This window comes from Hippoglossus hippoglossus, chromosome 12 (assembly GCF_009819705.1).
Source record: "Hippoglossus hippoglossus isolate fHipHip1 chromosome 12, fHipHip1.pri, whole genome shotgun sequence".
Taxonomy (NCBI): domain Eukaryota; kingdom Metazoa; phylum Chordata; class Actinopteri; order Pleuronectiformes; family Pleuronectidae; genus Hippoglossus; species Hippoglossus hippoglossus.
In genome coordinates this window covers 4,601,251-4,622,414 of record NC_047162.1, presented here as the reverse complement: position 1 = coordinate 4,622,414, position 21,164 = coordinate 4,601,251, and the positions used below count along the sequence as shown (strand labels likewise).

The following is a 21,164-nucleotide window of genomic DNA, read 5'->3' as shown; positions in this document are numbered from 1 at the left end:
TCCACAGTAACCTGGACAGAAAGAAAACAGTGTGTCCTGATCACTCATTAATCAGACTAAGACCTAGATCCATTAAAACTTTGGCTTTTTCACGCCGAAACAAAACTGTGTGTCTTTCAGCTGCAGCTCTCTGAACATGGTGCAGGCTGCAGTGTGTATTAATGGGCTAATAACTCATCTTTAAAAGCACAGACACATTCCATCTGGCTGTGCCGTGCAAACAAGAACCAGATGAGCAGACGCCGACTGGGTGGAGGGAGAAGTGGATAACTGGAGGACAGAGATCAGAGATTAAGGTGTTAGACGTAAACTCGACATAAAGATCACATTATATGAAGACAGTTTATCTGTTTCCCTTTGTTGGGTGTTGCTGAAAGCTCCTTCACACATGTACGTGTGTTAAAACACATGTTACTCATAAATGCGACAACAGTTTGAATATATGGTGTATCTGGGGAAATATGGGAACAGAAAGACACTTTTGGAAGTCTGGAACTCAGACATTGAAAATAATAATATATAATATGCAGATTGTTGCTTTCTGTAGAACTTTGTGCTCCCTCTACTGGTGAATGGGCCGTGTAACATGGCAGCACACATTGTAAATAATACATAGGCTTTTGAAAAGAGAAGGCAAAGTAGGAAATATTGCTAAAGTTAATTATTCCTGATTCATCATAAATAATGCATCATATTAATTTGCATGACGGCTCGCTGTCACGCTGCCATTACAACACTTTTCATTTTCACTTTGCCTCTTCTACATGTAATGGTTGCATGTAGATTGGTATGATGGGTATTTGTCATTCTGAATTATTTGGTTTCTTTTGGGGTTCACTTCTGCGTCAGTCGTGTGTTGGAATCGTCATCAACACGCCCACTTGCTCGTGGTGAAATCTCCAGATAATCTCCTGCTATTCTTACATGGGCTCACTCAGACATTGTGTGTGTCTGCAGCCACTGATTCACACTTAAAAGTTTCAGGAAAAGTTCTGGACCTTAGTGCTGGTCTGAAAGCAGCTTTAAAGACGGGTCTCCAAAGGGCTGTTCATCCTCGTCCTGTGCTACAACCCACTTGATCTTTTCTTTCTTGTCATATTGATTTCTTCTCTTTTTGTAGAAGTGTGTCTAACCTCTTCTAATCATTACTGGTAAGAATACTTACCACTGGGTATTTGCTCTAATGCTCATTGATTTGCCATCACAATGGGCAAAAAGGCTGCCTGGCATATTTGCTCAGCTTAATAGCCTTTGATTTTGTGTTTGCTCTCGGACTTAGACTCAGTCATTTAGCACCAACACTGCAGGCATGACTGCAGATCCTTGTGTCAGAGGAGGCCCCGTAAAGTAAACAGCAGTAAGTGACCCAGCAGCCAGTTTACTACTACTACTACTACTACAGCCTGGCACAGTATTTGGGACTAAAGAGGAAATGTCCATGATATAAAAAATGTGACATTTTACCTATGTTATATGAGACTATGAATTCTTTGTGATCTTTAATATAAAATAAAATCCCCCCGCCTTTCACCAAAGTCTGCTGGATTTGCCCACACCCCCAACCCTGTAGGATAAGCAGTATGGATGAGTGGATGGATTTAAAAAATCCTCAACAGACTTTATTAAAAGAAAGACTGAGAGGATAGTAACATATAGCACGCCAGGACTGAAATGTAGGGTCTTTGTATAGTGTGTAGTATTGAGTTGGGCTTTGTTAAATTAACTATTTTCAATAAACAATAGTTTAAAATGACCTCATCAGTTTTGGTCATTCTGATTCATTTATCACTTATTCCTCTTTCAGCAAGTTTTCTGGGAACAACACCTCTTAAATAGCGTGGAGTTGAAGTCCTACAGATGCATGTGTGTGTGTTGTGGGGGGTGATAAATGCATGCTTGAGAAGTAACCACTGGGGGTGGTGGCCCCTGGCCTTTGGGATGTCAGCATAATGGAGTAAAACTTTGGAACCTTATTGAGCTCTGGGGAGACCCCATTCACTCCAGAAAGAAACCCAGGCTCGGGCCATTATCTTAGCCTAAAATGTTTTGTTCTTCCTCCAGCCTTCAACGGAACAGTTAGCGCGAAATAATGAACCCCTCTTCATCGATTGACTGCCTGATTGTCTTTTTACTAATATTAGCTCACACTCAACTGAGGAACAAGGGGAGATTTGAAGGCTAAATCTGCCTGAAACTCAAGATGCTGGCATATAACAGGTTCTAATTTAAATAGTAGCACAGAGAGAGCACATTTTCCATTTCAGCCTAAATCAATTTGAAAATCTACAATCCAAAATAAATATTTTACCCTATATGTGCTTAGTAGAACCAACCTAGATTGCACATTACTTCATCTTTATTTGTTTCTGCCTTCAAAGTATTAAAAGATAAGCTATTCACACTTTAATGAAGCACGTTACGAGAAACATAAATAGAGAAAATGCAGTTCATTCCACTGAGTAATAACTTAAGTCCTAGAATTCCTCACTTTGAGACTTGTTTCTCACAGTCTGTAGGAAACTGCGTTTGCTTTCAAAGTGCAGCCCATTGTCGCCTCATCTCATAAACATATAGTCCCTGCTTTCAGCGAGGAAGAGGTAAGGGATATTTTTGTTAACAAAAGCCCTTAGAAGGGTGTGAAAGGAGCCCCTTCGCACTACTAAATGCCTGCTCACAGTAGGAGCTGCCCCCTCCCCACTTCCCCGGGTCACTAAAGGCATTGAAGTTTCAGAGGGCTGCCACGGCAGATTACTCCACACAGCTGTCCCAGCACCGTGGAAATGAAGTTATGCCCCTCGTCAGCTATGTTTTGTGTCCTCCTTCTCCTCCTCCTCCTCCTCCTCCTCGTCTCTCACTCCATGAAAACTGTGCACCACTGCTCTTTGGTTGGCCTGCAGGGGGGAAACAGAGGAGGCCACTAAAGGACAATCGCTGTCCAGGCTTTGCAGATAGAGAGAACCTGCTCTGATTGGCCGATTAAGTATTCCCCTCTTTGCATCATTAATCAGACAGCCTTGAAATCCCTGACATTCAGGCCCAGCGCAGCCCTTCTCCCAAACCAGACCCTTCCCCCATTAACCCCCAATCATAAATCAGCCCCTCCTCCACCTTTCCCACCTCTCTAAAGCTGGGGATACAAATACCCACTTCAAATCCAACCCCCAACCTTCCAATTATTGTGAGTCTCTGGGGTTCATACATTGCACTTTGCTCTTGCTCAAGTTTGTTTACTTATAGTCAAACCTGAACTGTGGACACCCAATCTAGTGACGTGATAAGGAACTATTTTGCTTTTGAAAACAGTAGTAACACAATCCTCCCTTTAGAAAAGAAAAGAAAAATGTATCAGCAACAAAAGACACCCTGACTGAATTTTACACTTGGATGTTTTGCTGCAACAGCCTCATTTGGTGTGATGAGGCAAGCAGCTGGGTGGATAGATAATATTAGTTTATACCTATAGACATAAATGTAAAGTAAAAAAAAATGACTATAGATATTTTGTCATTTTTTGGACTTTATGTGACTCCTCTTTTACTACCGCGTCAGAGAAGCACTTCACTTAACATGAGCAAGGAACATTTTGGAAAGTTAAAAGAAAATTCAGTGTTATTATGTTTTTAGTCTTGTTATATACTATCACTTTAAGGCATTTAGTTTTAATGAATGACACAGATCCAAATATATGGTAAAGTTCTCCTTTACTGCTGCCAACAGGTGCATTTGCCCAATTAAGATATAGTAGAGCTGCAACAAAATTATTGTCAAATGTTTTTTCAGGTAGTTTTTTTTCGATAAGTGGACTGACCATTTCATCTATAAAATAAAAACGGAAAATGCTCTTCTGTTTTTGCAACTCTAAAGAGTTCATGCGTTTTCAAAAGAAAACGTAATAATGTGGATGTGGCCTTAGAAAAACGGGATCAGCAAAGATTTGATATTTCCTTGACAAAAACTCAAAGAAACATCAATGATGGTAAAATAGATAAATCAGTTGATTGTTTTAGCTTTCGGAATGAGTGCAGCTAGAGAAATCAAAAGCTAAGATCACACATCACAACATCGGCATAATTTAAGACATTACTATTCTGCTGTTTGGATGAAAGTGGCCTTCTGACCGAGTTACATGTTTCTCTAAGCTGTATGTCAGTATATATATATATATATCAGGTTGTGGAGAAAATTTGTTTGCTTTCATCCTGTAAATCTAACTGTGTCCTCTCTGTTCACCCTGCACGTCTCTTTGGGTTCACATGAGCAGAACTGAATTAGAAGCAGTTCTCTATATATCAGGAGCGGGAGTTTCCAAATGTCCTCACCAAGAATAAGTCGGTCTGGTGGCCGAGCTGTTTTAAAAATGTCTTGCAACGTTCCACTGGGACTTTGAGAGGAAGGGAGTTATTTTGTTGCCTGTGATGCCAATGGAACTGAGGAGCAGTGTCTGACAAGATAATTTTGCACCCCAAACATTTATGTTGAGCTTAAGACGGTGATTAAGTTTGTTACTTTACACCAGTAGTTAATTAAAAAATATTTAAGTGAGAACATCACTGGTCTGATTTTATATTGTCTAAAGTTTAAGTCACAGCCGAGGACGGAGGATTCAGGCGTGACAGAGGGGAGGTCGGCCCAGCAACAGAGTGAGTTATGATGAGGCAATTTTAATGAGCTTCTAGTCCCGGCACCAAAAGCCCCAGTTGTCTCTTTTCTATTTCAGCATGAAAAAAACACACAACATTCCTTTTTTTCTCTGGTGCCAAAACTTAATTGAAAACATTTCAGGGTAAAGTATGGTCTGGGGCCCCCATATGACTCTCATCCCTTCATTATCCCTAACAATAATAAAAAGGCATTACAATTATTAATGGCTGGAGCAGAGGCCTTCTCTCTTAAAGGGACAGTGGCAGGCTATTTTGCTTCTCACAACAAAGGGCCCAGAAATGGCTTCATCACATCACTTCGTTTGTCGGTTTTTCTAACATTCACTGTCATCGTAGGATTTATTATTCGGGGTCGTTCTTTTTAAGCCTGTTGGTTTTTCAGAGTCAAGTCAAAACCGAAAGCCAAACTACGATGAAGTGAGTTATCCTGACAGCCTCAGGGAGAAGATAACACGACTAGACATACAGATACCAAAGAGCTACCATGTTGCACAAATGAAAGTTGTGGAGAGAATATGAGATGAAGCAATAAACCTGAACTTTCTCACATAACTCCGTCCTCCTCGTGGACGGCCGCCTCCTCCCGCACTCCCCCACTCCCTGAAGAGGGGGACAGAGGAACAGTGTGAATGAAGTGCCCCCACATTGTGCCGCAGCACCATTGTGTGTTTTGCATCTCCATAATAGAGGTGCCACTCGACTTCTCTTCCAATCAATGGGCTGGAGGGCCCATCGCTTTGCCTTGAAAAGCAATATGGCTGCCATCAATGCTTTCAAGACCCATTATCACAAATGAAGGAGTGGACACCATTTTTTGTGCTGTTTTTTTTGGGGGTTAGAGCCGACTGACTCATAACATGTAAATAAACACATGTTCCCTACAGTATCACTGCTGTTACAAATCATACAAGTGTTACAAAAAACCTCAATGAAATGTGTAACAGTTGATTTTTCTTGACAACCACACGCTGTCACCACTAAGCAAGGCCTGTACTGCTTGTTGGAATAACCAAACATATTATAACAGCCACGGTGAACCTACTGAGCCCTTAATCTGGTGAATTATAACATTTCAAGTGGGTAACATTGGATTTTGAGTTCCCCCGAGGACTATTACCTGTTCTGAGTAGTACGAGCACTTAGGTAATGTAGGTAAATCGACCAACCAAGAATATCAGAGGAACTGTGACTCAAAGGCTACATCCACGCTACTACATTTTACAGCGATGACTCAGTCACCCACATTCACTCTCTGATTAGTTCTTATTGGAATGAATAACATTTTTTGTAAACACACACTGTCAGTTTCGGTTCCACCCAATCGCCAGTCCGAGAAAATGAATCCCTCATCTTACTTTTCATTTTGTTGTTTCTCATTTTGCAATATTTTCTGTAACCAAGCAACCAACTGCAGAGTATAGGCAATCTGCTTCCTGTTTACGCACATATCCAGTCTACATGATTGGTCCCATGATATAGGTGGGTTAATATGGACGGGGATTTTCTGCAGAGCTATGACGCTCATGTGGATGAGAATACTTGATGAGAAGATTTAAATTGCTGTTTTAAAATGAAAACATATTTGATGGATGTAGCCAACGAGTCATTGTGGGTAAGGACTCTTGCCAGATGTTTAACATGCACACTGGCACACATGGAACAGATACAAAAATAAGGCTGCTGCATGCAAATATGTTGAAAACCACTGTAAGGCTCTGAAATTGCTGGAGTTTCAATGACACATGGTAAATAATTATTTTAAGAAGTAGCTAAACACATCAAACACTAAAGTGTGTGTAAATGAACTGACATTAACCCAAAACGGTGAAGTTTGGATTTTTAAAAAGGAATCAAGACAGATTAAAAGTTTTAAATGATTTTAAAACTTATTTATTTAATGTGCACGTACATTCAGAGGAGTGTCTTCATAATGGGCCACATAACATCTCAGCTCACAAGAACACAGGCGTCTTCTTTTTCTCTCAGTGTGTCTGAGTGACGACTTCTAACAGACACACAGGGTGAAGATAAAGAAAGTTACCAAAAGCTTCTGGGCTCCATTTGGGCTGCAAATCCCCGAGAGGAGGAGTTTATACCTTTCTCTCACGTTTGAACAGTTTCCAGGAACAAACAGATAATACCTTCTGCAAACACCAATGTTTACAAGGTCAAGTCAATGCCCCTCAAGAGCTTCTTTTATCCAGATGGAAGATATCCACAGGGTTTTACTGGCTGCACGTCACCTTTGGTTATTTAATGAATGGGTTGTGGAGAGAGCTGCTTTCACAGCCGGTCACTTAATGGTGAATAAAAAACCAACATTAAGACTTTTAGGCACTTTTACACAAATCATTTCCCCCTCCCTCTGTGGTTATAATGCAGTAAGGCTGGGACTCGGCTCTTCGCCTACAGTGCAAATCTTAAATCACATATACAAACACTTTTGACCAAAAATAATTTTACACAATATACTGTACAATATATCCTTATATTGACTACATACAAAAATAGGCTCCTCCAACTTTACAAGATGACTAACATTTTTGAATTTGCAGCTGATAATACAACAAGGCTTCTTGTGCTATAACCCACAAACTGTCATCTTGCATGATTCTGACACTTAAAACAGCAAATGTCTTGAATTATATAAATTTGAGCAGATATGTAGAATTGAACAACCTTGTTTTAAGTTTATTGACAAAAGTGTCTGGTTCCAACAAAGCAGAAGCCAGAGAGGTGAGTTGACTTCACGAAGAACAACACCACTGACTGTATAGTTGCCCTGGATGGATGGCAGCAGCTTTTCACAATAATGTGGTTAAAACCAAGATGGTGGTCAGGACTCGCAGCACACTCCGACACGGTGTGGAGTCGCCGGAGTTTTCCACATATTGATAATCCCCCTGGTCCGTGTAATCGTCCTCTGAATCGTCCTCAGTGTCCGAGAAGCCGCTTCCCGCGAACCTGTCGTCGGGGTCGTAGCAGAAAGTTTCCATGCTGACCTTTATGTACTCGCAGATGTTCCTCTCCGCGCCGTCGCACACGCATGTGTCCAGCTGCTGCGCCTTGGATATGGAGCGCATGTTGGCGATCACCCTGCGGCAGCCGTCCGTGCACCTCTCCCCTCCGAAAAGTTTCCGACAGTGAAATAAATAGTCCCTCATGGCGGAGCTGCAGGCCGGGTCCGTCTCGCACTGCCGCCGGGCCTCGGTGCAGCCCAGGGTGCTGGTCCGGGGCAGGCACGGCTCGATGGCTTGCTTGGTGCCCCGGCACACCGGGTCCAGGGCGCAGTCGCAGTCCTCCAGAGCCGGACCGCTCTGGGTGAGGTTGAGCTGGATCAGGGAGGATATGCAGTGGCTGGGGCACTTCTTGCGCTGCCCGTTGAGGACAGAAGCGCAGGCGTAGAGGTACTGGTCATACGCGTAATGGCACTCCGGCTCTCCGTGGCATTTGAGGATGGCTTTCCAGCAGACCAGCCGGCGGCTGTGGCTGGGAGATCCGACACAGAGACCGACGGTCAGGATGAACACGCTGCAGATCAACACCGCTGCCCGCTCCATCAAAATGGCACGACCTGCCATTTCCAGGAAGAATGAATATCAACACGGTCCAACTTCATATGGACTTCTGTAACTCCACGACGCTGCGTAAAAACCGCGTTTCTCCTGGACTGTTATCATGTCTCAGTTGGTGGCTCGGAGCGACCGAGGCGCCACAAAGTGAGCAGCAGCTCATCGAGGAGGGCTGCACGGAGCCGGTCATGTTCAGGTCCGCTCGCTTCAGGTCGTCTATGTGTCGTTAAGAAACCACAAAGACGAGCAAACTTGTTCCAAACTTCAACATGTCCGCAAAAAAAGACGCAACGACTTGTAAGTCCTCCAGAAGTGTCCCGAAGTCACTCATCCGCTCCCTGCCGCACTCCTCCTCCTCCTCCTCCTTACCCTGAGCCCCGCCGCTTTGTGATGAGGGCTGCGTAGTGATGGGACGATTACTGCAACCACCACGTCCCATTGGTCCGTCACACTGTTGTGATTCGCTCGTCACACGAGGCCAGTGACGCAAGCTACTGTTTTTAAACTGAGGTATAACAGGGAGATTTCCTCCTGATGGTTTATCCCCATCAAGTAGAATAGAGTGGCTCCTGATGATGAGTGGTGTTGATGTCCTAAACACTAAATGCAACAATCAAAATATGTATTTAGTGATAGTAGAATTAGAAAGGCTTTTGGGGACAGTCTATTGAACTGGCAGAGGCTATAGTTCTGTAGGTTAGCCAATAAGATTACACATAAGAAGTGCACATCAAAGTTGAACCCAATAAATATCCAACTAATCTATATCTCTCCAAATTTGATTGATACTGAAAACAAATGTAACATTTAAAACGATGATACAGAATCGTTGACGTAATCATTTTACCATCGTATCCATTCAATTACTTTCCAGACTGGATTGAAGGATTGTATATTGTGTGAATCTATTCTTGACTGTTCAAATTATTATTACACATTTTAAAGATGAGAATTATAACACTGACGTCATTATACACTTCATGATTCTTACATCCATGAATGCAGATGGTAAACAAATTCACAGGATTTATAAGCGAATTTAAAGAAAATATCAAGACTATAGAAAATGTATAGACACTAAAAAAGTAACAAAACTGTCCAAATGTCCAATGAACTTTTCAATGAGCTATAAGAAAGTGTTTCCCATTTTACTTTTCTTTTATCTCCTTTGTATTATATTAAATATAATCATTTGACATATTGTATGTACTGTTTTACTTATGTATCTGAATGACTGTTTATGTATCACTGCAACATCATTATTTACACACATTTGTAAATAAAGTTAGAAAACAGGGAGATTTCTGCTGCCTTACTTTTTTATTTCCTCAATGCAAAAAACGCTTGAAATGTCAATGTGGTTTATTGGCTTATTATGGTTTTATGGGATAACACATTTGAAAATTCTGATATCTATTAGTAGGCCTAGACTTGAAAAACAGCCCAAATAATTTATGAGGTCCAAAGTAAGACAGTGCAATAAAACAGCAAGATAAGAGATAAGATAAACTTTAGTGATCAAACACCGCGGAGATTCACTTCTTACAGCAGCAGATAGTCAGAATGAGGCAGACAAGAGAACATGTAAAAGTATAATATAGAATAAAAAAGAAAACTAACTAACAGATTATACCCTATGCCAATTAATAATTATGACAATATAGTTTTAATCAATAGCTATATAAAGTCCAATATATAGGCCATTTGGTATAATGCTTCTGCATCGTATGAGAAGAGTGAGGAGGTCCAGTATTGAGCTATCTCAGATTTGTGTTTGTCATTCTCTGCTCGTAAAGAGTTTAAAACCACAGCCATCACCCTTGATTGTGTGGTCTTCCTGTCTGCAGGGAGCAACAGCAGCTGTTATAACGCACGCAGAGCTCCTGTTTTAAAACTTTCCCCCCATGAAACATAACAAGTCTTCCAGCTCTGCTACAACATACGTATCGACGCTGCACAGGCACATTAACACACACCAATAAAGGCATGCCAGCTGAAAGAGCCATCGTCTCCACATAGGGAGCTGGGAAAGTACCAGAGGCCTTCACACTAACACGTTTGGTATTTTTTTTACAAGTGTGAGCAAGCTGTGGTGTGAAAATGACCAAGTGCTTTACCTTTTGGTTTAGGGTATTTCCTATTTCCCAACAATAACACTTAACAAGAAAAAGAAGTGTGAGTAGCAACTGCAATCACAGGCACGCCGTGTAAACAAACATCGAGCATGAGGCCAGCAGGGAAGGACACAGAATGGATCATTTGAGGGCTACAGAACCAAGAAAGAAAACCACTTGGTTCTCCCGACCCCGGCACATCACCGCGCTATGACCCAACAAAGAGCTGGCGGCTCTCGGGGGGGACCCTCGGACGCCTCCGATTCCAATTAGAGAGATTAGAGAAGAGTCGGGACAAGTGCCGAAGAGTTTCTTAGCCAAACAAACCAAACACCCACCTCACTCCCTCTCATACAGCTGGCATACCAGAGCAACAGGCTGACTGCAGACTCAATTTAGAGCAACATCAAAGTGGTGGGTAGAGAAAGCCCAAATGGGGAACTGGTCAATGGTCCCCATTAACTACAAAGAAGCTGACGTCAGCCGAGACCAAAGACAGTACTCAACAGAGAGATATGTATAAATAAGGCTGCTGTGTCTACATATTTTGTACTTTTTGCTTAGAGTCTGGGTTTCTTTCGGTAAAATTACAGTGAAACACAAGTCTGTACAAAGCTTTCTTTTCAACAACTGAGGACAAACTAAAGCACAAACCCTGGCCACACTTAATTTGGGCTTTTCATAATGCATAGCAGAACCAAAATCCCATCAGTGCTGGACGTCAGCCAGATAAAAACAACAGCCAGATTCAGTGGAGCCAGCAGCTCTGTATGATGGAGCAGGCAGCTGCTCTCCCCCCTTACTGGACCTCTTAAATTACTCTAATACATCACTTGCATTTTTTTCCTTTTATACCAAATGTCTCAGCCTGTACTAGGGGCAAATATGAGGCCTTTACAGTTTCCTTTACAGTCTTGTCGTAATTTCAAAAGGGTTTACGTTCAGATATGCATCCTGTTCGTGCGGCTGTTCATTGCGACTTTCACCAATGTAATAGAGTTTCCAGAAATGGAATGTGGTTCCCGAGAGTGTATTTGTAAATACTCGTGCAGAGACAGACATGCTCTTCAGTTTGTCTCCACTGCTGTCAGAAGTCGTTACACACGAGCTGCCCTGCCAGAACAATTCACTGAACTTTGTATTCAAGTGCTTCCAAGCCCAGACACACACACACACACACACACACACACACACACACACACACACACACACACACACACACACACAGAGGAGGGGGGGAGCAGTCAATATTCAAAAGTTGCCAAATGTTTTTCTGCCTACGTTTGTATTTCTTTGTGGCCAATGGAAACTTCTCAGATGACTGTTTTTCATGTGTTTCTCCATTCTTTTCAGACAATAGAAGAATCCTTTAGTGAAAACAAGAATTTGACTTTAACATGACTATGAATATAAGTGCCATTATTATTTATCGAGTCAACAACACTGATATATCAAACAGTACGGATCAACTGGATAAAGGTCATTTACGCTTGTGGCATAATATTGGTCGATAAGTCAACAACTACTGGGTGGATTGTCACATTTGTATTCATGATCCCCAGATGATAAAGCTTAATTACTATGGTGTCCTTGTTTTTCCTTAAATGCCCCCATGAGGTGGAGGTTTTAGTTTTTCAGTGAAATATATCACATTAACTATTAAATCTCTTGCGATGGAATTTGGTTCAGATGCATGATCCCCAGGGGATGAATCTTAATGATGTAGTTCATCTCCTGACCTTTCATCGAGTATTTCCCGCAGGTAAAAGTTTTCATTTATGTGATTAAATATTTCAACATTGACAAGAAGAATTGGCACAACGTTTTATACTAACGTTCTTGGTTCCCAGACCATGAATCCTGACTTGTGGTGACTTCCCTGACTTTTTCTCCCTCTGCCATCACGAGGCCTAAATTTGTGTTTCCATCGCTTGACTGAAGGATCCTAGGATCTGATCACTCAGACCACATTGGGAGGTTGTCTGGGACACATGTAGCTACATTCTTTTCACTGTGCGAACACAAATATTAGCCTGGACCACATGCAAAGTACCAACTACTCAGTTGACGTCTTAAAACCCGCTGCAGTGTAAACAGAATTTTACTTTTCTCAGTGTCCATATTTTCCTTTATTTGTAGCTACAATATCAACACTGAGCACCACATGATGACTTTTCTTAAATTGGTAAAATATGTCTTCCTAGCTATGGGTATTCATTCATTCAGTCCCTCCTGCCTCCACTTTCTCTCTATCTGTCTCTTTCTCGCAAACAGACACACATAAACATAAGACTATTGGTCTTAGTGATTACAAACAACGGTCTTATTTGCATATAGAGCTGTGGAATTGAGATCCAATCACAAGAGGTTACAGGAGACACATTCAGGACACATTTTAATGTAAAGTGTAAACAGAGAAACCTAACGCTGGCCACTTGTGATTGGCTCTCTCAGGATGGATGTTAATATCATATCCGAACAGGGCCTGTGACACACTCAGTCTTCAAAGCAAGCAAGCGCTCCATAACTTTGTCACACCAGAGATGTTTTGGGATGGCCCCACATGTTCTGAGACTATGTGCATCTCTGGGGGAAGCCACACACCACAGCAGGAAAAGGATTTGACTTTGCTCTCACAGAGGATTAGAGAGCCACAGGTTCAAACATGGGTCACTCCGGCTGTAAATTAGCTGAAAGTACTCAAAGTTTTAATCGTCTAAGCAAAAAAAGTTTAGAACACGGTATGATGAGAGGTTGAGCCGATAGACAGTTGTTACTGGTTTCCCATTAATAAGACTTTCCGATTCCTTTGGTTTATTTGATGGAACAGATACTAAGACAGGGACTAGGATAACGTTACGAAAAGATGCACCGTTTCACATAAGGTTTCATAGGAAAGCAGATGGGGCTGTTAAAAGGATTGGAAGAGGAGGCCTCAGTCCAGACAGAGAGGTAGACGCTGGTTTTGCCATCACAGATTAGGGTAACTGATATTGGGTGCTGTGGTAGACTAATGACACCTGCAGTAAAATCTGAGTTATAAGGAACAATGAAGACCTCCCAGGGTTGCAAAGGCCTTCAGTATAGAGGTACTCTATTACACTGGTCAGGTAAGGATAAGATAATAGAGTCATTTCCCTTCAGTACAAAGCAGGGGAGGACAATGAAGCGACGCCCCCTGAGGTGATACCACTGAGTATCTGTGTCTAAAGAAGGAATCGTGCACCGCTACAGACGAAAACACAACTCTGGGACAGACAGGAGGTTTAGTTTTTGTTTGAAATGTGACCTCTCCTCTTCAAACAGTGATCCCGAATCTCTCCAAGAGGAAATAGCTGCTCAGGAAAACACAAATGCCACCACGACCTCCGCACAGAGACGTCATTGTTTATAATTTCAGGCTTTAGAAGACACCAGAGAGGAAGAGAATGAAAAGAAAAGGAACATTTTACTCTTCAGGTTTTGTTTAGGCTAATCAGATGAGATATAGTGTGAATTCGTTTTTTTTAATTAGGCCCTGTCCAAAATCCTCCCCCTTGGCCCTACCCATAGATATGTAGTGCCCTTCACTGGGAGGGAGCCACAAGGGAGAGGGCTAGAAAATCTTCCCTAGGATCATCAGCAGTCAACCAACGTTATTACAGTGACAAACAATATCAACTTTTTCACATTAATAACCGTTATCAACCAACATTATAACAGTGACACATCTGACAACTGCAGGACAGACGGAACAGATTAATCTATTGATCAATACACACTCTACACACTACGGGTCACGGGAGTAACAAACCTTACTCATTACTCTCACTCAGACTGTTTACAGGCTTGTTCTGACAGCGTGAATATCCATTTTCCTGAAACACAAGCAAATTAATTACATTATCATTTGCTACTGGATTAAAATAAGATATATCGCTGGGTTTAAATAAAAATGTCAGGGTTATTCAGCAAGTTTTCATACTTGCATTCATGAGCATTTTACCCGCAGTGGTTAATTTGCTTCCTCCGTTTGTAAAGCATTTTTTAGGGGGGTCCTGAATACACTTCGGTTGAAGGGGTATTTAAAGGGCTAAATGGCCACTACCCCTACATCACATAGAGAAATGGGGCAACACTACAAGCAAAATGAAGGGGTAGGGGCAAGTGGTAGGGCAAAGGAGTGAATGGGCCTTGAACAGTGCTAAATAGAGAGACTGTTCTTTACCTTCCATCATAGCCTGCCGTGCTAAGCTAAGCTAGGCTAAGTGGCTGCTTATTACTGTGGGAATAATACTCTGCATGCACATACACACATACAGTCCCACAGTATAAGTTGCAGAAGCATGATATGAGGCTGCTAGTTTTCACATTTCAATGGTACATCCTGTAATTCAGACCCTCTGGCGTCCTGCCAATGTGGGACACACGAGCTCAGTCTTTAAAGCGTAGCTGCTGTTACAGGAGACAGAAGATGAGACATGACCCAATGCTTCCCTGACATTTACCCAAGTAATCACAGCGTTAGAGGGGAGTTGAAGATGCTCCCTGAGTCGTAGTTTTCATAGAACGTCAGACAAGACATGTGAATCATGTGGACTGATTCATGGCATTTTGCTGTTGCTGATGCACAGTTGATAAAGGTGATAAACATGTGTCTCTTTCTGGCCTCATAAAAGAACATTTTCGTTTTTCTTGTCCTAAAGTTCATAAATGATCCAAGTTGGATTCACCAAACTCTCTTAACTGCTAAATGTATGCACTGTGCTGATGCCGGTAGTGTAGATCCGGAACTAAAAACACAATTTGACAGTGAATGTGAATACTGGACTAAAGTTTTGAAGAGGGCGGTTGCGGTGGTGAAGTTTTTAGGGGAGTGAGGATTGCCTTTCAGGGGACACGGTGACATTTTAGGCCAATCTGATAATGGGAACTTCATGGGAGTGCTGGACATTATCAGAGAGTTTGATCCTTTCTTGAAAGCGCATATAGAAAAATATGGCAACGCTGGCGAGGGACAACCATCACACCTCTCATCGACAACATAACATTTATTGAACTGATGGGAGCGAGTCCTCACAGAGATAATGAGCCAGATAAAAGTGGCAAAGTACTTTTCAATTCAACACACAGACTGACCAGCTAACAATCATCACATGGTTTGTTTCACCTGATGGTTCCATCAAAGAGCATTTAGTCAAGTTTCTGCCGATTCAGAGTCATCCAGGAGAGTCGCTTTTGCCAGTCTGTTATGTTGCACCTGTTGGTTTAGTAACCTTAAAGCTTTTGGCAGCTCTGGCTTCAACAATTTCTGCGTGTATCTCAGTGCACCTCAGTGCTTTGGGGCTGTGTAATATTTCTAGCGCTGCTACTAAATTGCAGTGTTTTTCTGGGAAAGTGTAACGAGTAAGGGGGCCCCGCAAAAAGAGTAGCCTAGGGGGCCATGACCAACTTTAATTCGCCACTGGCTAAGAGTGATTTCTGAGAACTAGAAAACAGATGAATGCCCTAAATTTACTTAAATTACTCATACATGCCACTGAAAAATGAATCCGTCTGCATGGCTGACTCTTGAAAGAGGCCCAAGTTGCCAACGACTGCAGAACTGTGGGTTAGGGAAGATGGGTACACGGAAGGGGTGACAAATCCCTCGTGCAAAAAATACAAATGAAGACATACTCCAAAAAATCCTATATTGTATTTTTTTTATGGTGGCTGAAAAGGCCTCAAGTTTTGGTGGTTACAGTCGTTGTTGCTAAACGTTACTATACACATCTGCAACAAGCAAAAGACATAGTGACTCTCTTCTGGCGGTCAGAGCTGGGATGAGACTGTCTTCAATAACAGTAACCACATGCATGCTTTTAATCCAAACACACCACCCTCTGTAAGGCGCGGCAGCAGCGGTGGTCTGGTCCAACTTTCCCCATCCATGACACCATAGAATAAATCAAGATCATCTGAGGGGACGTTTTCCCATTTCTATGCATACAGACCACAAAAAGACTGAATTTTAACCACAACAAATAAAGAGAGAGAGAGAGAGAGAGAGAGAGAGAGAGAGAGAGAGAGAGAGAGAGAGAGAGAGAGAAACGATAAAGGTGCTAAGTACCAGGGGCAGATCCTGGGGTGGGGACAGGGGGGCACTGGCTCCATCTGAAATCTGATTGGCCCTAACAGTGCCCCTGTCCTGTCAATATTCTGAAAGAAAATAGTCACCTACAAACGATACTAACAGTAAAAATAACAGTTTGTTAAGATATATATTTTAATTTTCTAAGCTTTCTAAAGTACAGAATGTGCTTGAAAAATAAACGATTTCCAAAATATATCCGAAGCTAAATTCTATAGAGCTAAACACTAGACGAGGAATGACCTAAATGTTCACATTACTGAATCAGGAATTGTTAATGGATGTTGGACATATAATTGGCCCCTCTGTGTAAACTGAGGCCCCGTTTTGGCCTTTGAAAAATTCTAGATCCACCATAGTTAGACATAATGAGAGCACAGACACATACATGAACCCAGAGACATTTCAAATCTGCTATTAGAGGAAGTTACAGGACCAGCTCAGCGCACTGCAAACATCAATCTTGCCTAGTAACGTAACTTTGTGTAACATATTGTACTTCTTCTTCATCTAAACTTGAGTAATGTTTTTTTTTTCCATTCCAAGTTGATGTCATCAGACTTTACTAAAATCCCCCCCGTCTAAGACAAAAGGGTTTTCAAATGCTACAACAGTCAATCAGATGTCAGGTTGAATTTGGGATTTTTGCGGTGTTGTGGTGTGTAACACTACCGAGGGAAATCATCCTTCTTGGAAAGGGGTTGAGACAGAGTTTGGAGTGAACTCCTGGGTGCATCAGGGTGGTCTGGCATACAGAGTTTATGTTTAATTTAAACAGAGGCTCTCCGGGTCTGCGTACTGTCACTGCGCTGAGAGGAACTTATCATTTAAACAAGAGATGTGCAGTTCACATATGAAGGCTGGTGATAGAGGTTACTGAGGTCGCCAGACAGAGAGTCTTGTTTTTTGTGGAAGTCGATGGCTAAACAGTTGTCCACCTTTTGCTTGTGAACTACAGTTTACCACAGTCACACAATCAGCTGTTTTACAGACCTTTCCTTTTTTTTCGTGAATTGTGCTCATTACAATTAACTTATTCCTGTGTTCTGTTTCAGATCAAGAACACCCCCCCGACTACTAAATCATGTATCAGTCTTGACAGAGGATGAGATCACTGTAGATTCAGAGGCCGCAACAGAAACAGCTCGTATAAATCTAACCAAATATGGTGTGCCAGCTCCTCCAGGTCCAGCCGTGCGTATATCTTCCTTCACTTGGTACAAGATGGAGATGGACCACCAGAGAATAAGATGTTTATTGGTGCCCTGGTGGCCCTGGTTAAGATGAACTGCGACATCCGAAGGTTTCTCCCCTCGTTTCCTGTCCACTCTCTACTGTCTGCTGTCTAATAAAGAAAAGCGACTGTAAAACACCATTTTGCTGCTTTGTCTTAAATGATACCATCAGCATGTTAAGATATATATATATTTTTTTAAATGTTCAGCAACCATGTTTACCATCCTATTATTTAGCATGTTAGCAAAATTACAACTAAGAGCAAAGGCAATTTGTTTTGCAGCGACCAAACCATACCAACACACCAAAGTGGATACATTACATTTTTAACCTAATGGTGGCACCAGAGGAAAAGTGAAGAGATGAAGAGAGAATGAGGGGGACATAATTTCTTTACCAATTTTTTTATAACAGTCCATTTGTTGAGACCAAAACGTTATAGTGCTGAAGAAAAAGCTCCCCATTTTAAAGTTTGTATGAATGTTCCTCTGGGGACCACGAATGTCTGATCCAGATTTCATAAAATTCCATCAACATGTTCCACCACTGTGGGCCAATTTTTATATCGACTTGGACCTTGAGGTGAATCAGAACATTTCAGTTCGGACCAAAATAATGAGCCAACTGATTTAGTTTAGTTTCAGGATATTTAATTTTTCTTCCTGCATTTCTGGATGCGCATGAAGAGGATCAAGACCTGTTGCCTTTTGGGATCTTCTTTTAAGTCTAGCGTCTGAAACACTGAGATGGGCTGACAAGGACAAGGCGGTTGTTGACTGAGTAACCTGTCAACCGCAAAGACACACCACAGACACACAGCAATAACACTCTTCATCAGAGTGTAACGTAAACAGAGCCTGTCTGGACATGGGGTGGATATCAGACACACGGTGAAGGGCGACAGCAGGAAACAACTGGTACTGACCAGTCATTGTTAGAAGGAAAAAAAGGATAAGACAGGGCTACATAAACACAATTAAATAACAGAGAGACAAGGATCTGGTATATTTCATCATGTTATGAATCCACATTCACAATTATCTGCCTAAATTATACTGCCATTGTCTCAAGCCTCTGTTGTACATAGGACAATTTAATAGACAGAAAGTGACGCGGATAGAAAAACAGAACAAAGAAATGCCCATCCTGAAAAGTATGGCAAAGAATAAAGTGCAGCCTAACACACTCAACAATGGCCCTTATAGTTTCCACCGTATTACCTCTGTTATATTAACTGCATTCATGTTCGAAAAAACTACTCAGACAATTTCCATTAAATTTTGTGGAAGGCCGGGTCATGACCAAAAGAAATTAAAGATGAATCTGGGGGAGGAACCAGGAATTTCAGAATGATTGCGAGATCTGACATTTATTCAACCGTTAACTGTGGTTTCATAAGTGACTGTTGAGCCTTGGCAGAGGTATGTGCACTACTGAGTTCCATTCTAGTTTTAAATAGTTATTCCTACAGTAAGACCAATTCAAATTGAGATACGTCATCTCGTCTTTTTTTCTTCTTCCATCCTTTAGACACGAGTAAACGCATGTACACGCAGCACAAGCACAGTCACCACACACAGTAGCAGGGGGGAAATAAACAGGCTGGGTTTTGCTTTTCCTGCACAATCTAAATATTGACTCAGTAACCTATAATCATACACAGTCTGAACAGAATCGAAATAAACATGCGCGCCTGTAATGTGTAAGTGTTTGTGAGTCTCATGGGCACCGGGACCCTTGAGTGCTGACACTGACAAACACACATAAAAAAAAAGGAAAGTGGTTCAGTTTTCAGTGAACACCAGACAATATGGATTCCATCCAGCACACTGGAGCAACACAAGTTATTTTGCGTTTGCTATATATACAAAGGACTCCTTTCAAAGTCGACCAAGCCTTCCATGTCTGATCAAACATCTGCTTTCAGTTCACATGATTTAACTTTCATATGACTTACAATATTCTGACATTAAGAGGCTTTAAATTGCCAAGATGTGAGTAAAAAAGCAATAAAAATTCCATTCGGCTCCACGCTGCCAAGTTTCCAAGTGACACAGCCAGTGAGCAACACAGCTGGGTTGTTATTATTGTGTTTCAACATTATTAAAATCTGATTCAGCTTCCAATCAGACTTCTGATCTATTGTTTTCCTTTGCTGGAAGCTACAGGACCATATTGGGAGAGATACACACACTGGTCTTTGCAGACGTTGTTGTTCTACGCACCATAATGACTGCTTTCCTAAATAAACTTGATTGATTGAATGAGGCTAGTGTGCAAGCTCACTGCTGGATCTTTTGGTTTTTCTCAGTGACTTTCTTCGGCTCATTAGCGCAGAGGCAGAGCAGAAACTTTTCTGCCGCCGCTGAGGCCTGTCAGGGTTTCCTGCTGATACTAGAAACCATCAGATCTGTCAACACAGAGTCTGAGAGAAATGAAAGCTGCAAATGGACAACAAGTTCCAACAAAGACAGATGAACGGTTCAATATTCTGAGAGATATAATATTCTCTCTTGCATACAGTCAAATCAAAAAACTCAATACCTCTTTTATATATATATATATATATATATATATATATGTCCATTAAATATGAAGCTGGAGCCAGAAACAGGTTAGCTTAGTTGTGGATAAAGACTGGAAACCTAACCGGGCTCTGTCCAAATTCTGACAGCTCACTTTTGTGTTACTCTTGGTTATTGTACAGTTTAAACATGCAAGATAAAAGACATTATCATATTTCTTGCTTGTTTAATCCATCCAATAACCAAAGAGTAAAAACCTTTTTCGTGGTGGAACTCTTTTGGACTTGAGTGATTTGGGGATATGTCGGCTCTTGTCCTCTACGTGTATGGCACCACTTTTTCATCCTGAGATATTTGTATTCTTTTTGTTTAGTTTTTTTCATTTTTGCATCTGTCTCATGTTAGAAACATCAACACACCCACATGCTCACAGTGAATTCTGCAAATTTCCTGCTGTGTTCTTAGATCTGCTCCTCAGGATAGTCTGTGGACTTTTTACAATTTATTTTAAATATTCTGACTTTTTTAGTTTGGCCCATGTCCCTTCCTCAAACGCAGAGGAGGCAGGGTTTTGACCTATACTGCAACCGGCCCCCTGGTGGCGACCAAGACGTGTTGACTTTGCTTTTGAGGAGCTGTCATGTTATGAGCTGTCATCTATCTTTATAGGGAGTCTATGGAATAAACACACTATTAATGTCCTCCATCGTATCATACAAAATTAACGTTTTTAATTCTGTCCAATCTGTAACAACGACGACCCTGCACATCACAAAAGTCTTTGTGGCAGCAGGGGGCGCTCTTCACTGAGAGAGGATATCACAGGAGCCTACACACCTACAGTCACTTGCACTTTCTAATTAGTGAAAGTTATACCAACCAACAGTATTTGTGGTATGTAAGAATACAAATATTCTAACATAGAGACATAATCCTCAATACAC

General features: G+C 41.6%; 1 protein-coding gene and 1 long non-coding RNA gene across 2 annotated transcripts; both read right to left on the bottom strand.

Annotated features, from left to right (window-relative positions):
* Positions 1 to 623: 623 nt before the first annotated feature.
* Positions 624 to 20,352, bottom strand: LOC117771509. Its single transcript, XR_004615604.1, has 3 exons — positions 20,341 to 20,352; positions 3,832 to 3,844; positions 624 to 760 (listed from the first exon to the last, which is right to left on the bottom strand). It is a non-coding gene; the product is annotated as an uncharacterized LOC117771509 (long non-coding RNA).
* On the bottom strand, positions 6,535 to 8,640 carry LOC117771507 (growth arrest-specific protein 1-like). Its single transcript, XM_034601945.1, has one exon. It carries the CDS (start codon positions 8,240 to 8,242, stop codon positions 7,466 to 7,468), a length of 777 nt encoding a protein of 258 aa, XP_034457836.1. The 5' UTR covers positions 8,243 to 8,640; the 3' UTR covers positions 6,535 to 7,465.
* Positions 20,353 to 21,164: the final 812 nt, after the last annotated feature.